Source organism: Globicephala melas, chromosome 10 (genome assembly GCF_963455315.2).
Source record: "Globicephala melas chromosome 10, mGloMel1.2, whole genome shotgun sequence".
NCBI classification, from domain to species: Eukaryota; Metazoa; Chordata; class Mammalia; order Artiodactyla; family Delphinidae; genus Globicephala; species Globicephala melas.
This window is the reverse complement of record NC_083323.1, coordinates 75,919,272-75,939,480: the sequence shown is the minus strand read 5'-3', so window position 1 is coordinate 75,939,480 and position 20,209 is coordinate 75,919,272. Positions and strand designations below refer to the sequence as shown.

Genomic DNA, 20,209 nt, shown 5'->3' with positions numbered 1-20,209 from the left:
GCCTCTCACTGTTGTGGCCTCCCCCGGACGCGCAGGCTCAGCGGCCATGGCTCACGGGCCCAGCCGCTCCGCAGCATGTGGGATCTTCCCAGACCGGGGCATGAACCCGTGTCCCCTGCATCGGCAGGCGGACTCTCAACCACTGCACCACCAGGGAAGCCCTACAAATATGTTTTTAACCCATATATTTACCATTTCTGGAATAAGTTCCTTTCAGCATGAAAATGATGTGTTTCTTGTGAGGCAGAGTGAATAGCAATGAATTTTCTTGGGCTTTGTTTATTTGGAAAATATTTTTTTCTTCACTATTGAATGATAGCATTGCTAGACACAGAATTCTTGGCTGATAGCTTTTTTCTTTCAACAATTTGAATGTCATTTCACTGTTTTCTGTCCTCCCTTGTGTCAGATGAGAAGTTAGCCCTTAATTGTATTGACAGTCTCCTATATGTAATGAATCACTTTTCTCTTGCTGCTTTCAAAGTTTTCTCTTTGTTTTTGGCTTTTAGCAGTTTGAAAATGATGTGGATCTTTTTTGTATTTATTCTGCTTGGAGTAGCTTGAGCTTCTTGGTTGTGTAGATTTTTTTAAATCAGTCTGAGAAGTTTTCAGCCATTGTTTCTTTGAATTTCATATTTTCATTACCCACGTTTCTTTTTTTAATTAATTAATTAATTAATTAATTTTTGGCTGCGCTGGGTCTTCGTTGCTGTGCACAGGCTTTCTCCAGTTGTGGCGAGCAGGGGCTACTCTTCGTTGAGGTGTGCCGGCTTCTCATTGTGGTGGCTTCTCTTGTTGCGGAGCATGGACTCTAGGCACGCAGGCTTCAGTAGCTGGCTTCAATGTGTGGGCTCAGTAGTTGTGGCACACGGGCTTAGTTGCTCCACGGCATGTGGGGTCTTCCCGGACCAGGGCTTGAACCCGTGTCCCCTGCATTGGCAGGCGGATTCTTAACCACTGCTCCACCAAGGAAGTCCCATTATGCGAGTTTCTGAGACCTGTTCAATTTTCTTCCTTTTTTCTCTTTGTTCTTTACACTGTATAATTTCAATTAATATTCCTTCAAGTTCATTGATTCTTCTGCCATCTTATTTCTTCTGTTGAGTCTCTGGGGTGAATTTTTCATTTCAGTTATTGTACTTTTCAACTCCAGAATTTTCATTTGGTTCTTTTTTATACTGTCTGATTCCTCCTTGAAAATTGCTATGTATGCATGTATTGTTGTTATACTTTTCATGTTCTTCAAATATGATTACCTTTATTTCTTTGAACATACATATAATAGCTATGTTGAAATCTTTGCTATATCCAATATCTAAGTTCACTCAGAGACAATTTTATTTGACTGCCTTTTTTCTTCAGTGTAGGTTAATACTTCACTGTTTATTTGAATATCTCTTTTTGTTTTTGCTGAATGTTGGACATTATTATTTATTTGTTTGTTTATTTATTTTTTAATTTTTGGCTGCGTTGAGTCTGCTGCTGCGCATGGGCTTTCTCTAGTTGTGGTGAGCGGGAGCTACTCTTCGTTGAGGTGCGTGGGCTTCTCATTGTGCTGCCTTCTCTTGTTGCAGAGCACGGGCTCTAGGCACGCGGGCTTCAGTAGTTGTGTTACGTGGGCTTAGTTGCTCCACGGCATGTGGGATCTTCCCGGACCGGGGCTCAAACCCGTGTCCCCTGCATTGGCAGGCAGATTCTTAACCACTGCACCACCAGGGAAGCCCTGGACATTTTAGATAACCTATTTTGTGGGAACTCTAGATTTGTATTTTCCCTACTGAGAGTGGCTGCGGTTACTTTTGTTTTTTTTGTTTGTTTATTAACTTGCTTAGACTAAATCTATGAACTTTATCTCTCCTCTGGTATGCAGCCACTAATGTCTCTATTCAGTTTTTTGTTGAATGTTCTTGTGTTTGTATGTGATCTTGGCTTTATAGGGGTTGCCCCTCTATCTGTGTAGGTTAAAGATCAAACAGTTGTTAAACACAGGTGCTTAACTACCTAGATCCAGTTAGCTTCTCTCCTCTGCTGATGGCCCTATAATTGTGTGTGGAGGGGCACGCACTTATTTAAAGATCGGGCCATTTCCAAAGTCCTTGTGGCCCTTTCCCATCTCCTATCTGTATCTTCTGTCTGCATCTCCACAACCTCAGAGTGGCCAGGAGGTTGCTGGCTTGGGCTCTCTTCTGTCTCTGCTGGTTATTCACACAGCCTCAGCCAAGGAAATGATTGTCTGACCACAACACAGCTTCAGGCTATTAAAGTCATTGGTCTTCCCCACTTGCCCACCTCAGAGACCATCACTTCCACTGACAGTGTTGCTGGGCATATGGTTCACCGCTGTAAATCAGATGAGCCCTCTTCAACTTCAGCAGAGAAACTGCCAGTCCTCACAGCCTGCCCCACCCTTGCAGAATCTTCACATTGACTGAGCTGGGAGAGGAAGAGGGGCAGCCCCAGGCCAGAATACCACAGCTTCTTGCTGTTCTTACCCAAAGTTCAGCAGTTTTTAAAAGAAATACTTTTCAGATAGTTTTGTGCCTTTGGTCAATTTCCAAAGTGCTGAAATGATTGCTGTTGTTGTTAAAATCAATTTTATCCAGCTTTAAAGGTGCTTTTTATTTTTTTTTAATTTTTATTGGAATATAGTTGCTTTATACCATTGTGTTAGTTTCTACTGTGCAGCAAAGTGAATCAGCTATAGGTATAAATATATCCCCTCTTTTTTGGATTTCCTTCCCGTTTAGGTCACCAAAGAGCATTGAGTACAGTTCCCAGTGCTATAGTAGGTTCTCATTATGAAGTAGCTTTTTAAAGGGAGGATTTTGCCAGTCTCCTCACTCAGCCATAGCCAAAAGTCCTGCTCTTCCCCTTCACTCCTTTTACTGAACGTCTCTTTTCTCTCATGATTAAGCACTCATCTACCCTTCTGAACACTGGCTCCTTCTTTGGTTCTTTCACTAACCCCTTTTGTTAATATTGAAATGTGGGCAGAATACAAGGTTTTTGCCCTTCATAGTCTTCTTTCTCTCCACACTCTCAATATTGTCATAGTTTCCCAAGCCTTTAACCATCATGTCATACAGATGCTTATAGGGTCATTATTTCTAGTGTATTCCTCTACCCCTGAACTCCAGTTACAAAATGCTGAGTGCTGGCTACACAATTCTGTATGAACATCTTGTTGTCAATACAAAGTCAACATCTTCCATTCCTGTCTTTAGCTTACAATCATTTTTCCACTTGACCTTTTGTGCCTTGCATAGAGTAGCTTGTGGTTATGTGATTGGATTTATCACATAGCACCAATATTCTTTTATTCACCAGAATTTGACCACTTGGCTTTATCTTTGATTTGTCACTTTTCCTCATTCTCTGTATGTGTTCATTTGCCTGTTAGATAATATTTTCAAGGGACTTAGCATGGAGCTTTTTGCATAGTAAGTGCTCACTACACAATGGTGGTCATTATCGTTGTTTCATAAAATTTTAAAACTATCTCAGCAACGTCTGTCTTCTCCATGTTATGAAGAAAGGATGGAGTTGTGAAAGGAATGGTAGATTGAGAATCAACTAATCTAGTTTAGGATTCTAGTCTGCCACTTAGAGCCACTTGACCTTAGAAAACTCCCCTAACTTTTCTGAGCCAGTTTCTTCATGTAAAAATTTGGGGATCAGTAATATTTTCCTGGAGATATATATATATATATACACACACACACACACATATATATGCATGTGTGTGTATATATACCATAGGCTTGCTGGAGAAAATCAAATGCAATAACTAAACTTATAATATTAATATCTTACACTTTATTAAGGAAAGCCATTAACCCTCAGCTTCCATGCTAATTTCAGGCTCTTTTTACTTTTCTCCTGGTCTACAATAACTTCCAAACTAGTTTCCCGACATCTGCCTAAAGCCACATTGCTGTAGGTTAATCTTAATAGCCGTCATATCTAATGATATCACTCCCCTGCATGAAAACCTGCATTAGATGAAGTAAATCTAAACCCAGCTTGACATTATTGCCCCAGATTACATTTTCTTCCTTATCCCCTATTTCCCTATAAATATCTTATTTCCGAGCAGAACTCAACTGCCCCCTTTCACTAAACATGCTTCATGCCCCACTGTCTTGGGCCTGTTCTCCAAGGTCCCTCTTCCTGCACTTACCCCCTGGTATTCCTCATTTCCCTGCCCAAAGCCTGACCTCACCTGAGTTTATGTGTAAATATTCCATTCTCTATGAAGCTTTTAGTTTCTTGTTTGCTTTGAATGCAAACATCATGTCTTAATACAATATTTTTTACCCTGGAGTGCCCTGATCATGGTCATCAATAAATATAGTAAGAGGGTTTCTTCTTTGTTTAATATGAACAGGAACACACCTTATTTTTCAAGTAATCTTTTTTTCTCTCCTTCCATGTTGACAGCTTACTGAAAGCATGTTCTATAGACTCAGTTTTGCCCTAAGCAAAGGAGATCTGTTTAGAGTTTGGTTTCTAATGGAAAAGAATGTCATGACCTAATGAAAAATTAAAATTTTCTCATCTTGTCACTTTTCTACATGTGGAGTCTTTTAAGTTAAAAGGAAATGACATTTATGGTAGCCTTATTATGAAATAGTTTCTGCTGAGTCCAGAGTCATTTAATGCAGTGTTACTTAGTGAACCTCATTAAATAGATGCTTCTTTTGAAAATCTCTGGAGTATGATTTAATAATGTGACCTGACAAACCCTTGTAGTGACTAATCGAAGTGGATGCCATCAATCTGGAAATTTCTTGCTTAAATTCTGCTTGATTTTTCTTTCTGTTCTTAACATTAGATTGGTGGTCCTCAAACTTTAATGGAAGAATTGGAGGCGTTTTTATGCATATGCCTCAAAATTGTGGTTTCATAGATTGCGATGGGGTTCAGAATTTCCATTTTTAATAGCATCCCAGGTATATCTAATGCAGGTGATGCACAGACCACACTTCGTAGTGAAATGCTGCCCTTAATGAAAATTCTATGTTACGTTGAACTTTTTTAGACTGGCTAACCTAATTTTTAAATCTTTTTTTAAAAACCTTTCTCATTACAGAAACAGAAGATCTGTGGGAGCTTGACTTTGCAGCATCACATGCTAGAACCTGTTCAGCGGATTCCCCGGTATGAGATGCTCCTTAAGGACTACCTAAGGAAATTGCCCCCTGGTTCTCCGGACTGGAATGATGCTAAAAGTAAATACTCCCCCCACCCCGGCCCCACCCCTCCTTTCCATTTTGGGATAATTTAGTGGCCAAGTAGGCTTGTGATTTCAAAGTGAGATAGGTCTCATAGCCACTTTAGTAAAATATTGGTGCCAGAAAATAACCTCACTGGAAATTGTCATCAGTACCTCAATTAGGCAAACACTTTTGAGCCCAAATCATAGGCTTGGAGCAATGCAAATCACATTTCTCATGCTGGTTTCACGTTAATCATTAACTCTGAAATATAAAACTGTAGTCTTAGAGACATCTGGAATAGCAATACACAATTACCTTCTCACAGGAAGAATACAACCATTCAGAATTACTAGTGCTGCTGATTAATTAGGTAGGTTGATACATACCAAGAAAACTAAGATGATATTTACTATGTAAAAATAGCCTAAGCAAAGTGATATCTCTCTACCTTTCTCTACTCTAAGACAGAAGAGGCAATGGTGCTGTTTAGTGTCAGTTAACATCTTCCCTGGGAAAACTTTATTCCTGCTCTACTCCTGTGCTACATTAGATCATAATGGAAGACTTTTTAGGGCTTAAGAGTTTCAATAAGAATTTTGTTTTCTTGTATACTTTAAAAAAAAATCAGTTAACTGTGAAGAGAAGATTTAACTTAGATTAGTAATCAACATGTACAAACAATACTGGTGTACAATCTTAAAGCATTGCTACTTTCTCTAATAATTTTTTGTCTGCTGTTATAAGTGAACCTTGTTGAGAGATGAACACAAAACACAATGTTTGGTCTTAGAGACTGGGTCTTTTTCTGAACATAGGCTATCTGTGATGTTTCTCCCACCATCCAAGTGAGTTGGTGACCACAGGAACTTCTCATCTCCCCTTTCTTCCTCTAAAGTTTAGAATTATCCTAACTTGTCTTCTTCCACTTTCCACTTCATCTCCACTTTCCACTCACCTGGCCTGAGTGCTTGGTTTTAGTAGTGGTAGGATTGGAGATTGGATCACCATTGCTACTACTCAAACTAGTCTCTTGGGTGGTGGCCCCAGCCCATCTTAATTTGTCTCCCTTTACCTTGGATCCTATGTGGAATGCAAAGAATTGTCAAAATCAGGATAGTTCTCTAAAATGTAAATAACAATTCTGCTTCTTCTATACTCAAAAGACTTTGACTCCTGCTAAGGTAGCTATGTCAAAAATCAGAGAGTCAGCAACGTAATAGGGTATTCTATTACTCTTTTTGGTTTCCCATTACTACTTACACTAAAATTGTAAGGAAATCACAGAAGTACTTTTAGAGACCTAAAAGTAGAGGGGAAAGCAACACAAGTGCATTTTGTTCAGCAGTAGAACGAAGAAGACAGAAAAGTTGGTTCAGAATAATGAGGTTGTTGTGGTAACAGAATTAACCCAACCAGTATTCATAAGATAGGAAAGAAAGGAAGAGAGCAGGACGTGTTGTAGGATTGAGAACATTCCCTCAGGTTAATCCAGCAGGAAGCCTTAGCTTCCACATCTCTTCACCAGTAGTCCCGAAGCTCCTACCTTGCCCATATCAGAGTTCCCATTCCCATCTCTCGCTACCACCTGCCCTAGCAACAAAACCCTCCATCAACATTGGCATCAGAAAATTCCCTTTCACCTAGACTAGAAATGTGAGTGTGTTTTCGCAGGGAAAAATGATTGTGCTTGGTGGTTAATTTGCTCATAAAACTAGTGAAATACTTACTACTGCTGAAATGTTGTAGAAATTTGAGTCAGAAGACTTTGGTTCTAATGTAGCCCTTCAGTATCATAATTTGTGACCTTAGCCAAGTCACATCACTCTCCACTTCTTTCATCTGCCAAATGAAGCTAATATACTTTCCATTCAAGGTTGCATAAGAATGAATTGACCTAATATATATGAAAGCCCCTGACAAAGTTCCTTGTACCAAGCTAGTGTCAGGGTGTTTGTTATTTTGAAGGTCCCTTATCGATTAAAGGTACCTGAGAGCCTACTCACTGTATATGACTTTTAATGAGGAGATACCCTTCAAGTTCTAAATAATCTGCTTACAAATGAACTTTTGAAAGTATCCAGCTTATAAATGCAAATTGCCCCCTGCTTTTATCGTGTATCTTCGGCCTCAGATTTCTTCTTATTGTACTGTATATTATTCAGCTATCTAGTAACATAGTAAGGACAAAATGTATTTACTTTTCTTTTTTTCCATTTAGAATCACTTGAAATTATATCTACAGCAGCAAGTCATTCTAATAGTGCAATAAGAAAAATGGTAAGTGGTTTCCAGAGGAAATGGGAATATTCTAGTTAGATAATTGCCAATAATATAGTCTGATATTATCTACAGGTTTGGACCCAAATGAGTTGATACAAGTGAACAAAAAACATTGTTTATAAAATGTTTAGTGTTATCCCTCTTCTCCCAGGTTTTAATTTGGTCATAACTGACATACTTTATACCAAAATTTATGCTTAGTTCCAATCCCTTCTGAATTATGTATATTTTAGCTAAGGTCATTGATTAAAGGAACTAAGGTGAAACCTCCTTTTATATGATCTTGCTGTGTTTTGTTTTAATTTCCTAGGAGAACCTAAAGAAACTCTTAGAGATTTATGAAATGTTGGGAGAAGAAGAAGACATTGTAAATCCTTCAAATGAACTAATAAAAGAAGGACAGATCCTCAAACTAGCTGCTCGGAACACATCGGCACAAGAACGCTACCTTTTCTTAGTGAGTTTTATAGTATGAGCAAGTCACATAAGAATAACCCATAAACATTGTTATATGCATCTTGGAAAAGTAGGATGCTTGCTTGCTCTCACCAGAACAATTATATCTAACAATTATATCTGGTTTAGTCAGTACTGTCAGGATTCCACATCAGGGAATGTCCTTAGTAACTGAAACTTGTTCTTTCAAGGACAAGTATTTTTCTATAATTTTTCTGTGTACTTACCGTGTATAATTTACTTCAGTAACTCGTAGTGAAGATGATTTAACATTTCCATGATGATAGTAGCCATCAGTGTATATGTGGAGACCACTATTTTTAATTCTTCTAGTTGAAGAAATATATAGACAAAGTTGTAAAACTCGTGCCTCAAATATCTATGTAAAAGTACATGAGTTTGCTACATAGTTCCTTTTCACTGCAATCAATCTCCATCCCTTCCTTAACTTCTGGGAAATGACAGTTAGTCTAGAACTTATTGAAAATATAGGAGCTCTCCCTGGGGCATCCAGGCCATTATATTTTAGTCTCTGTTAATTCCAGTTCCTTTCTATATCTAATGATATGATAATAATCATAATAGCTAACAATGAGCTAACATTGAGTAATAGCTCAGTAAATGTTAGCTATTACTATGATTGTTATTATAGGCAAAGAAACAGACACATTGGTAAAGAGGCTGCCCGGTAACTGGCACATGACACATTCTCAGGATGTTATTCACATCTGACTTTTCTGCTGCAAGGCAGTCATCTCACTAGCCTTAGTATGAGTTGTTGGGGGCTTAGAGGTTTCTGTTGTCTGGTTACAGCTTCCTTTGAAAGGAAGGTTTACAGGAACTAATTGTCATGCAGAAGGATATTCAGTATCTCTCTTGAAAGCGTTTCTACTTCAAGTTTGTATAACTCAAGAAAATTGAAAACATGTCCACACAAAATTTATACATGAATGTTCATAGCAAAAGTATTCATTATAGCCAAAAAGTGGAAACAAACTAAATGTCCATCAATTGATGAATGGATAAACAAAATGTGGTATAACCATGCACTGGAATATTATACGGCAGTAAAAAGGAATAAAATACTGATACATGCTACGTGGATGAACTTTGAAAACATTGTGTAAAGTGAAAGAAGCCATTCACAAAAAACCACACTGTGTGATATGATTCCATTTATATGAAATGTCTAGAATAGGCAAATGCATAGAGGCAAGAAGTAAGTAGTGGTAGCCTAGGGCTGGTGGGGAGGAGGAAATGGTTACAGGATTTCCATTTAGAGTCAGGAAATGTTCTAAAATTAGATAGTCGTGATGGCTGCACAATTTACAACTACATAAAAACCATGAATTATACATTTTAAAAGGGTATATGAATTATATCTCAATAACTTTAAAAATTTATAGATATTTTACAAATTAACTATAAAAAAATCTTCATTGGAGCTCAAAAGAAGAACTTCACCTTTCAGAAGCTTTACAGAGACCTAAATGTAAATCAGGGACATGTGATGTCATGTTAGGGTCCAGAGGGCTGTTTATTTTGAAATGTAGGTTTTGTTATTCAAATATGGTGAGGCCAACACATCAGGAGATGATTGCCATTGAAAAGATAGTTATACTCGCAGATTCCAAAAGGAGGGGGCATGCCACACCATGGAAGGAGCTACATGAAAAAGCACCAGAGTTGGTCAGAAGGCAGAGAAAGCTAGCAGCAAATGTGGGCAAGAGCCTGTACTGTGGTTTCTGCGAGAAGGAATAGGCAAGGCAGAGAAAACCAGCTTAGAGTTTGCTAGTTTAAATAATTTCATCAGGCTCTAGCACACAGGGACTGTTGACTGGTACCTAGCCTTAGGGTTCTTACGGAAGGGGAATACTGGTTCGGAGTGTAAGCGCTCAATAGAGGAGGTGCTTGGGGTGTGAGTTCTGGATCTGTTGGTTTCCATATGGAAGTCATGCTTGCAGGTGAGTCACTCACTGTCTTCAAAGAATTGAGTAGTCGTGAGAGGGGGCAGTCCTCCAATGTCAGCAAGGCCCCAAGATGTCAAAGCATCAAAAATCCAGATTAAAAAGACATGCTTAATATACTGTTCTGGGCAAAATGCCTGGGAGTCAGTGTCTTCCCTTTGTCTTTACCTGTAGGTGCTTAGGTAATTTTCCTTTCCCCTCTTCAACATCAGTGTCACAGTTTCTGTAGTTAAACTTTCAGCTCTGTGTCTAACCAATGGCCTTGGTTTAATTTTCACATTTGAGAATTATTCTGGAAATAGTTTTGGATTGAATACCTTAATTCAGAGCCAAATTAAACAGCTATTTGGAGGACGGATGGCAAAGAGCCTTGGGGGACTACAACAGTAGTGACTTAGAGAAAAGTACCCATCTTGTTCCAGTTATTATAAGCTATCAAACATATCGTGTCATTGCCTTCCAGGAGAATGGAGTCATACAGCAGAAACTTTAGGAAAGCCTTATTCATCTTTTGAAGACCATCTTAGAAGCAGTTCTTGTAGTGTTCATTCCTTCAGTCCTTCCCCTCTAGTACTGTACTTGTCACAGAATCTCTCCTCTCCCCAGCACACATTTATTCCCATGGAGCATCTTTTTTTTCTTATATGTAGAAACTTCAGAAGTACCTTTTACTTTTTCTCCTTTCTCTCTAGAAGGAAAATAGTTTTCTATTTCCTATTCTGGGGATATTACACGTGTAAATCTGAAAAACCAAGTTATATTTAGAATTTGATTTCAGCTTTCAAATGATCATCATGTGTTTGTATATTTACTTGCCTCCACATCATGCTTTTTATGTTATGTAGGGTACTCTGTTGAGTAAGTAAATAACCACACCTGACATCTGAAAGTTAAAAAAAAAAAATCACTGAATTATCCCATAGAGTGATAGGAGGTTTTATTCTTGCCTCTTTGGAGTTCTAGTCCTTATTTCCTTATACCTTTTGACAGTTATATATATTTTTTTCTCTTGACTTATTTAAACTTTGAATACAGGCCGGGCACTGGAAATTTTCTCCAACAATGTATTTTTACCTTCTAAAACAAACTTTAATGAACTGTCACTTGTGAGACATGAAATTGAATTATTTCAATCAAATAATATATTTTAAAGAGACTTAAAATAACTAGTCGAGGAACCCTAGAGATCAAGAAACAGGAACCTCCCTACATTTTTAATAAAGTTGAGACTTTCTTCTAGGTTTCGGCACAGCCTAGCACTTCTAGAGCTTGCCAGCCAGAGACTGCTTTGTCAATAACTACTTCTGAGCAGCGGGCATGGAATAAAAGGAGTTTCTTTCACTAAAAGGGAAAGTCAGTCTACTTGGTGCTACAGTTGTTATAACTCCCTGTTTTAGCACCAGCAAAACCCAGAGAAGGTGATGGTGGCTTTTGCCACAGGAGCCAGGTTCACCGAGGGAACAGGACTAGCTACTTAATTCCTTTACGTATATGGCATCTTCTTTGTAAGCATTATCACCTTCACCTCTAAGTAGAAGAAAAAGGGTATTTATTGGCTAGTCCTGTCCATTTTGGTGGCGCTTTACAACTCCTGCAGTACCATTCAGACCAAATCCCCTCCTGAGAAGGCCTTATAGAAGAGAGAAAGAAATACTAACATGAACAGTTAGCAAGCTGTTGCCTTAATCAAGCTGGGATGATGATGAGAACCTTTAAGGGTATTTTCAGATCTTTAAATTCTGTGTACTACAATGAGGCTGTGATTGCCATACTTAGAATACAGTGGACAATTAATGATGAAGCATTATGTTCCCTTCTAGAAATGTAAATGTGAAATGTGGTGCTCAGATATGTATGATAAAAATGTATTGGGCTTCCCTGGTGGCACAGTGGTTGAGAGTCCGCCTGCCTATGCAGGGGATGTGGGTTCGTGCCCCGGTCCAGGAAGATCCCACGTGCCACGGAGCGGTTAGGCCCGTGAGCCATGGCTGCTGAGCCTGCGCATCCGGAGCCTGTGCTCTGCAACGGGAGAGGCCACAACAGTGAGAGGCCCGCATACCGCAAAAAAAAAAAAAATGTATTTAGTGCCCTTTTATTTCTACATTATCCAGTGTGGAAATGAAATTTATGATGTTGGTTATAGGAAGTTGCAAAATAATGTATGAGGAACAAACTGTAAAAAATTTGCTTTCAGAATGAGTACAGTGGACATTGTCACATAAACATGTTGAAATGTTTTAAATATCCATCAACATTTCTTTCATGGTTGGAGCTAAAAAGAGGACCTGACAAAACAGGACATTATTCCTCATTTAATCCTCTCAACAACCTGTGACTTTTACAGATAATTATCCTGAGACATGAGAGGTTACATAAGTGTTTTAAGTTCCCAGTTGCTTTCGTCTTACAAAAATATATTTAAGCCTAGAAACAGTGTTAGAAACAATAAATATGAAGTAGAAAGATAAATATGGACCTTCTTTAGGAATCTGCCTACAAATTAACCCCCATATTTAGAGTTTCATCCTTTTGCATGTTTTAACATATTTAAAAGTTAATTAACTGCCTTCCCCAAATCATTGCTTGGTACTGATTAGCAGGAGCTGTTCATCGTTTTGTTTTGTTATAAATTTATTTATTTTTTATTTATTTATTTTGGGCTGCGTTGGACCTTTGTTGCTGCGCACGGGCTTTCTCTAGTTGCGTTGAGCAGGGGCTGCTCTTCGTTGTGGTGTACGGGCTTCTCACTGCGGTAGCTTCTCTTGTTGCGAGCGTGGGCTCTAGCCATGCGGGCTAAACTAGAGAGGCTCTAGAGCTCAGGCTCAGTAGTTGTGGCGCACGTGCCCAGTTGCTCTGCGGCATGTGGGATCTTCCTGGACCAGGGCTTGAACCTGTGTCCCCTGCATTGGCAGGCGGATGCGTAACCACTGCACCACCAGGGAAGACCAGGAGCTGTTCATGGTTGACTAGAAATGAGGCACTAATTTGATTCAGTTTCAAAATAAGTTTCTTCATTTTAAATAAAGACTTTTTGCTAAAATAAATGACTTTTCTGTTAATTCGTACATGAAGAATTCTTAAGCAAGATGTGGGGCAGGGGCTTCCCTGGTGGTGCAGTGGTTGAGAGTCCGCCTGCCGATGCAGGGGACATTGGTTCATGCCCCGGTCTGGGAAGATCCCACATGCCACGGAGCAGCTAGGCCTGTGAGCCATGGCCGCTGAGCCTGCGCATCCGGAGCCTGTGCTCTGCAACGGGAGAGGGCACAACAGTGAGAGGTCCGCATACTGCAAAAAATTTGCCCACTTTTTTAAACAACATTAAACACATTGGTAAAAATAATTGCTAAATATTAATCTTTTCCTCTAACAGCTGTTGTAGACTTGTTGCCTGACATAACAGTTAGAAATTTTTTTGTCTTCAACTTACATGGTTGAGAACTTCAGTTTCTTGTATATAGAGGTCCTTAATAAATTATTGCTGAGCTTAATTTCCTTAACTAATTTCCTTACTAATACAAAATGATGATTGGTTTACTTAAATATTAATAAAATATTTATGAACCAACACAGAGGGGAAATATATGTTACAAATTTTAAAATATGACAATTCTGATACAAGCATAAAAGCTCTCTGGTATTTAAGTAATTTTTCTCACATAGAAAGTATGGTATTCCCTGGAATTTTTGTCTAGGGCTACTTTCAATATTGGTCACTTTCCTCTGTCTTCGTTTTCCTTTTTTTTGACATGTGTTCTGCCTTCTTGCAGTTCAACAACATGTTGCTGTACTGCGTGCCAAGATTCAGCTTGGTGGGCTCTAAATTCACAGTTCGAACCAGGGTTGGCATTGATGGAATGAAAATTGTAGAGACTCACAATGAGGAATATCCACACACTTTCCAGGTATCTGGGAAAGAGAGAACACTGGAACTGCAAGCCAGGTAAGAGAACCATTCCTCTCTCACAACTTTACAAAAGAATCGGAATAAATCGTAGGACAAAATAATTCTGAGGATCTATTCCATATCTGGTTGGACATAAATGTAAAGAGGTAAGCTCTTGAAAGTCAAGAATTATGTCTTCCCTTTTGGTTCCTCTGTAGTGCCTAGGATAGTGGTTTTTCAGACAGTAAGCATTCAGTAAATTAAAGTGACCAAATTGTTGCATTCAAGCCAAAGTTTTGAGTCTTCTAGGAAAAAGTTCTCTAACCTTTTTCCGCCATCCCTCCTTTTGGTCCACAAATGTTTATTGATGTTTATTATTTCATGATAAATGTTGAAGCTTTAACTATCTGTCCTTCAGAGACTCTGCATTTATAGGACCTAATGGCACTTTGATGGAGAGAATGATTTTGGAAATCAATCATTTGGGAGGCATTTTGGAAAAGATGATTCTCCTGCCACAGTTGAGGATACATGAAGGGGGGCCATTTGGGGCTCTAGTAGCCTCTAGCAACCAGGACTTCTGGAAGGGGTGGCTCTTCTTATATGCTTATTGAGTGGGAGAGAAAGAGCTGGAGGCCTAGCATCCATCCCCCTAGCGTAACCCTGTTTGGAAAGAAAAAAAACGGAACAAAACATGAGAACCACTGTAGTAGATCACAGCTACCTCATGCATGAACCTCTAGAAGACAGAGTGCTGTCAGGTTTTAAAATATCTGCTTTAGGAAACTGTCATCCATTTATCCTATAAAAAAAAAAAAAAAAACCTAGCATGGTGAAAATTGAGATCCACCAAAAGTTCACAGATCAGAGGTTAACTACTGATCCCAGCTCTGATGGTTTTCATACCCTAGAATCCATGGAGAATCAGAGAGCCCTTCTGTTCCTTTCTATTCCTTTGCACCAATAGCATGTGGTTCTGTCTGCTTAGGTGAACTCATCCTGGATATTTGTGTTTAGTAACTATGTACGAGCTTAAACTTCACATTTTCAAAAGAGAATAAATTATTTTAATAGGAATCTGTACCCAGGGAGCCAGGGAATTGGTGATTATAGATATGGAACATGTGGCAGGTTAGGAAAGTTTGAAGAAATACCTAGCCAGTTCTTTGATTTCCCGCAGAAAATATATAATGAAGCTGTATTACTTAGGGAGCTGCCAGGAGGCTGCCCTGAGGATTAGGAGGCAGCATTTCAAGCATGAGTTCAAATGGTAGAGGACTTGGCTTGGATGTTATGGTTTTCCTACTTTATCATGGTGGGATTTGGACCCCAGACATCAAACCCAAGAGAACAATTTATGTTACTGTACTTGGAAGCCCCTGACCTAAGTCCTCACTCAGTGGTTGACTCCCTGAATGATTGGCCCTGGCCACAGAGAAGACTCATCAATTGTTCTGATCATCATAGAAGTCTTCATTACAGATGAATGAAGGTTCTGCTGGCTCTGAATATCAGCATAGTTCCAAATCTGCAAACCCAAGAGATGTGTCTGAACAGCAGAAGAGAGATTATCAAGGATTCTTGGGTTGCCTGAGTTGAGACGGACTCCAGCCCCCCTCCATTAGCAGGTTGGGCTGTTTTTGCTTCAGGATGGGGCTGATTCATGAAAACTTTTCTTAAGTACAGGCAGTTATCATTTTGTAGAGTTCCAATATGCACTATTGGATACATTCCAATTAGTACTGAAAACACATTCATTTTTTCTTAAATTTCTTATTCCCCTAATCTCATTGCTTTAGTTGTATTTATGATTATATGATGAATTGAAGATCTGAATGAAGTGTGATTACTTATCTTCTGGTCTATTATGACTCTCTCAAGAATGTAGACAAACACTGAAATTCTCAGAAAGTCTGAAGGATTACATGGAACCCCAAATTGGGTATATATTTGGTGATATTTAAAGAGAATTCACTTCTGAAGCCAACACAGAAAAAAATGTTCTACTTTTCTTATTAAATAAGTCAGCCTGAAGACTGACCTCTCACACTCTGCCTCCCCTTCCATATTCAAAAGAATATAAACTTTTGAAACAAAATTATTTTATGTAGTTTTTATTCAATGGTTTTCTATTGCTAAATGGATATAAAAATATAGTGATGAGTAAATTAAACAAAGGAGTAAATTTAAAAATCTGCCATGATTGAGAAAGTAAAACAAAAGGCATTAAAGACTTGTCAAGTTACTTTGCATTTAAAAGGCTAAAAGCAGCTAGCAAATAACTATGCTTCCAGAGCAATAGAGCTGATTTTGTGGGGGCGGGGCATAGCATTAGGGAGAAACCTTTTTTGAGGGGCAAGATTAAAGCCCCTGCCCCCACCAAGGTTCTTGGTTCAGGATCCCCAGGTGAAATATAAGCAGAATCTTACATTTGACATGCACGGATTCCAGCAGTATTCCTGGCACATCATGATACTCAGTTTTTGTGAGAAAGATGGATGGTGTCACATGGATGGTATGATCACAGACTTATACATATGTGATACCTGTGGGACTGTGGCATGTGACATTCAGGCTGGGACAGGGACTCAGACTTAGCCCATGCCTACCAAATACATGCAAACAAATAGAGCCCACTCTTCACAATCCCTCAGTTTGGAGATCTTACTGAGTACAAAGTCTGCTAAAAGGGAAATTTTTTCCCAACAGAAAATTATTAAATACTGGGGTTCATTAATCTGTGAAACCTCCTTCCTACAGGCATTTAAATCTTCGTTGTGTTTTATCTATAATGAATTAGGTATGGTATTGCCTGAAGCCTAGCAAAATAGAATTAAATTGTTTACCAAAGGAAATGTTACATAGCTCCCTAAGGCTTTACACAGGTAATTTATAGTCTCAAGGATAATTGCAATCTTTTCTAAGATGGGTTGTGACTAGCAGCCTTTCAAAGCCTCATGTGTTTTCATAAAGGTGAATTGGAAGACTAGGCCTATATCTAGTATAATGCTAGATCTACAGATACCTGATATATACAACTAGATGATGGTGGTTAAACTAATAGAAGCCAAACTTAACTCTCTCCATCAAAAGTTATGTGTACCAAAAAAAAAAGTTATGTGTACCAAAGTAAGTGGATGGTATAAAACTATGTTTATGAATTCATTTGTTCAATTGCCAGAGATTCTGTTTAATTTTTATTATAACTCCTTCTTGGACATCCCTGAATTTTCCAGAAAGTTGGACTAACATAAATACAGTTGTATGCACCAGGTATAACTCATTAATGTTCTCTTTATTCACTTTAATTTTTCATTGTTGTTTGTTTTAGTTCTGAGCAAGACAAAGAAGAATGGATCAAGGTAAACCTGATTTGTATTTTCATTTTTGTTTTGTGGTAACCTCTGTATGTGTACCAGATGTGCACATATTGTTGTATTATGCACATATTGTAGTCATCAGAATAAGGTCATTTAATTTTTAAGGTGATTTCCATCCTAAATATTTGTTTAATAAAGTGTTTTTATTAATTTGCATGTGATACTTTAATATCTGCTTTGAATTTCATGTATATTTTAGGCACTTCAAGAGACTATTGATGCTTTCCATCAGAGGCATGAAACCTTCAGAAATGCAATTGCCAAGGATAATGACATTCACTCAGAGGTTTCTGTAAGTTGAATTAAATTCTTTAAGTTCTTTTCTCTTTGCAGTTGCAGAAGATCTATCTAGTTATTTTGTTACCCAGTCTTTTCCCTGTGCATTGCCAAAACTGGCTATTTGGACAGGATCTCATTTCTTCTTAGATGAATACAATAGAGTGCCTTTTCATGCTGCTTCAATGTCTTTGAACTTTTTTTTTTCTCTCTCTTTTTCTGGATCTTGAGTTTCAGAACATGGTATGAGCAATGTTGTTAAAATTCTTTTTAAAATAAATAAATGAATGAACGGATGGATGGATGGATGGAAATGACAGTTTTTGCCATTAAAATTGAATCTCTTTCCTTTTTAGACTGCTGAGCTAGGAAAAAGAGCCCCAAGATGGATCCGAGATAATGAAGTTACAATGTGTATGAAATGCAAGGAGCCTTTTAATGCCCTGACGAGGAGAAGGCATCATTGTCGAGCATGTGGACATGTATGTGAGCTTTCTTGGTCATTAAGGTTGTTAGTCACTATATAAGTGTTGTAAAATCATTAACTTGGAAAAACACAAAGAAATCATTCAATAAATCACTTAGTTGATAAACTTTTGTTGGTGATAACTTTATGCAAAGCACTGTGCTGGGTCCTGGAGAAAAACTGGTAAGCAAAATGGTAGCCAGCTTCACAGAGCTCACATTCTAATGGAGAAAACAGACCAGATTAACAGACAAGCATTTCAAATGACTATAAATGCAATAAGAAATCAAGAAGTTAAAATGGGGAATAACGGTAATGGAAGAGGATTTGGAACCAATTTTAGTTAGAAAAATGAAGACCTATCTGAGGCGTTTGATATTTAAGCTGATGCCTAAAAGGTGAGAAAGAGCTAACCATAAGAAAGAAGGCAGGGGCTTCCCTGGTGGTGCAGTGGTTGGGAGTCTGCCTGCCGATGCAGGGGACACGGGTTTGTGCCCCGGTCCGGGAGGATCCTGCATGCCGCGGATCGGCTGGGCCCGTGAGCCATGGCCACTGAGCCTGTGCGTCCGGAGCCTGTGCTCCGCGACGGGAGGGGCCACAACAGTGAGAGGCCCGCGTACCGCAAAAAAAAAAACAAAAAAGAAAGAAGGCAGGAAGAGCATTCAGGCAGTGAGAGTTGTATGTCAAAAGCCCTGAGGTAAGATAGAGCTTCATCTATTCTTTTTAATTTTTAAATTTTTCCTTCCTTCCTTCCTTCCTTCCTTCCTTCCTTCCTTCCTTCCTTCCTTCCTTCCTTCCTTCCTCCCTCCCTCCCTCCCTCCCTCCCTCCCTTCCTCCCTTCCTTCCTTCCTTCCTTCCTCTCCTTTCTTTCTTTCCTTTCCTTTCCTCCCTCCCTCCCTTCCTCCCTCCCTTCCTGCCTTCCTTCCTTTCTTTTTGCGGTACGCGGGCCTCTCACTGTTGTGGCATCTCCCATTGTGGAGCACAGGCTCTGGATGCGCAGGCTCAGCGGCCATGGCTCATGAGCCCAGCCACTCCATGGCATATGGGATCTTCCTTGGACCTGGGCATGAACCCATGTCCCCTGAATCAACAGGCGGACTCTCAACCACTGTGCCACCTGGGAAGCCCAATTTTTTTATTTTTAAAAATAACTTTATTTACTTATTTTTGGCTGCATTGGGTCTTTGTTGCTGAACACAGGCTTTCTATTTATTTGCAGTGAGTGGGGGCTACTCTTCGTTGTGGTGCATGGGCTTCTCTCTGCAGTGGCTTCTCTTGTTGCAGCGCATGGGCTCTAGGCATGCGGGCTTCAGTAGTTGTGGAACGTGGGCTCAGTAGTTGTGGCCCACGGGCTCTAGAGCACAGGCTCAGTAGTTGTGGCACATGGGCTTAGTTGTTGTGCAGCATGTGGGATCTTGCGGGACTAGGGCTCAAACCCATATCCCCTGCATTGGCAGGCAGATTCTCCACCACTGTGCCACCAGGGAAGCCCTGATCTATTCTTGAGACTGCCAAAAGGTCATGTAGCTGGAGCATAATGAGCAATCTAAGAAATAGAAAGATAAATAATAACCAAAGGAGTCAATGACTTTGAGAAAATATGAGATGGAACCTGTAGCTTAAGTAGAAGTTCAGACTTTTGATGGGGAGAGGGAAACTTCCCTCCATTATAACGGAAAGGATAAAGGGAAAGATGAGTGGAAATGTGGGTGTGTTTTTGATTTGGTGGTGGGAAATGAGGGAATTTAGGTCTGATAATATCTATATATTCATTGAAGTATGAGGAAGAGTCATCATCTGAAAGTGAAGGGGGAAGTAAGAGGGAGGGGGGAGATTTGAGAAAGAGAGCTAAGTATGTAATAGTTGTCTCTGGGCAGGAAAAAATGAGCCTACCAAAGAAACAAAGATGCCTATTAGAGGTTTATGGTTATAAATTTAAAAGGACACACTAGTCCATTTAATGGAATGAAATATCTCTAACAAGATTCAGCAACTCAAGCCAGCTAAGGCAGTTGACAGGTTTTCAGGGATTGAATTGTTTCATATGGAAAGAGTGAGAAGGAAGAAAGCATGACCTGAAGTTGGAGAGAAGTAGCAGTAGGTTTTGGAGGGCCTTGTAAACCAAGTTGAAGATTAATACTTTCTTCTAAAAAGCAACACATAAGCATAGAGAAGGGTAGGCATTGTAGTGTCATGACTGAATGTATTATTAGTATGCTTTCGTGCAACAGTTTTTATTGATAGTACATTCAGATTATTCTCAATTACATTGCAGATTTATT

General features: G+C 39.2%; 1 protein-coding gene across 8 annotated transcripts in view; it reads left to right on the top strand.

The window, feature by feature from the left end:
- FGD4 (FYVE, RhoGEF and PH domain containing 4) overlaps window positions 1-20,209 on the top strand; it is a 197,019-nt gene that overhangs the window by 167,611 nt on the left and 9,199 nt on the right. For all 8 annotated transcript variants that reach the window (XM_060306019.2, XM_060306013.2, XM_060306017.2 and 5 more), the window contains 7 exons: window positions 5,093-5,231; window positions 7,438-7,496; window positions 7,810-7,956; window positions 13,690-13,862; window positions 17,137-17,167; window positions 17,385-17,477; window positions 17,818-17,943. In XM_060306019.2, coding sequence (XP_060162002.1) covers window positions 5,093-5,231; window positions 7,438-7,496; window positions 7,810-7,956; window positions 13,690-13,862; window positions 17,137-17,167; window positions 17,385-17,477; window positions 17,818-17,943 — 768 coding nt within the window. The remainder of the gene's footprint in view (window positions 1-5,092; window positions 5,232-7,437; window positions 7,497-7,809; window positions 7,957-13,689; window positions 13,863-17,136; window positions 17,168-17,384; window positions 17,478-17,817; window positions 17,944-20,209) is intronic.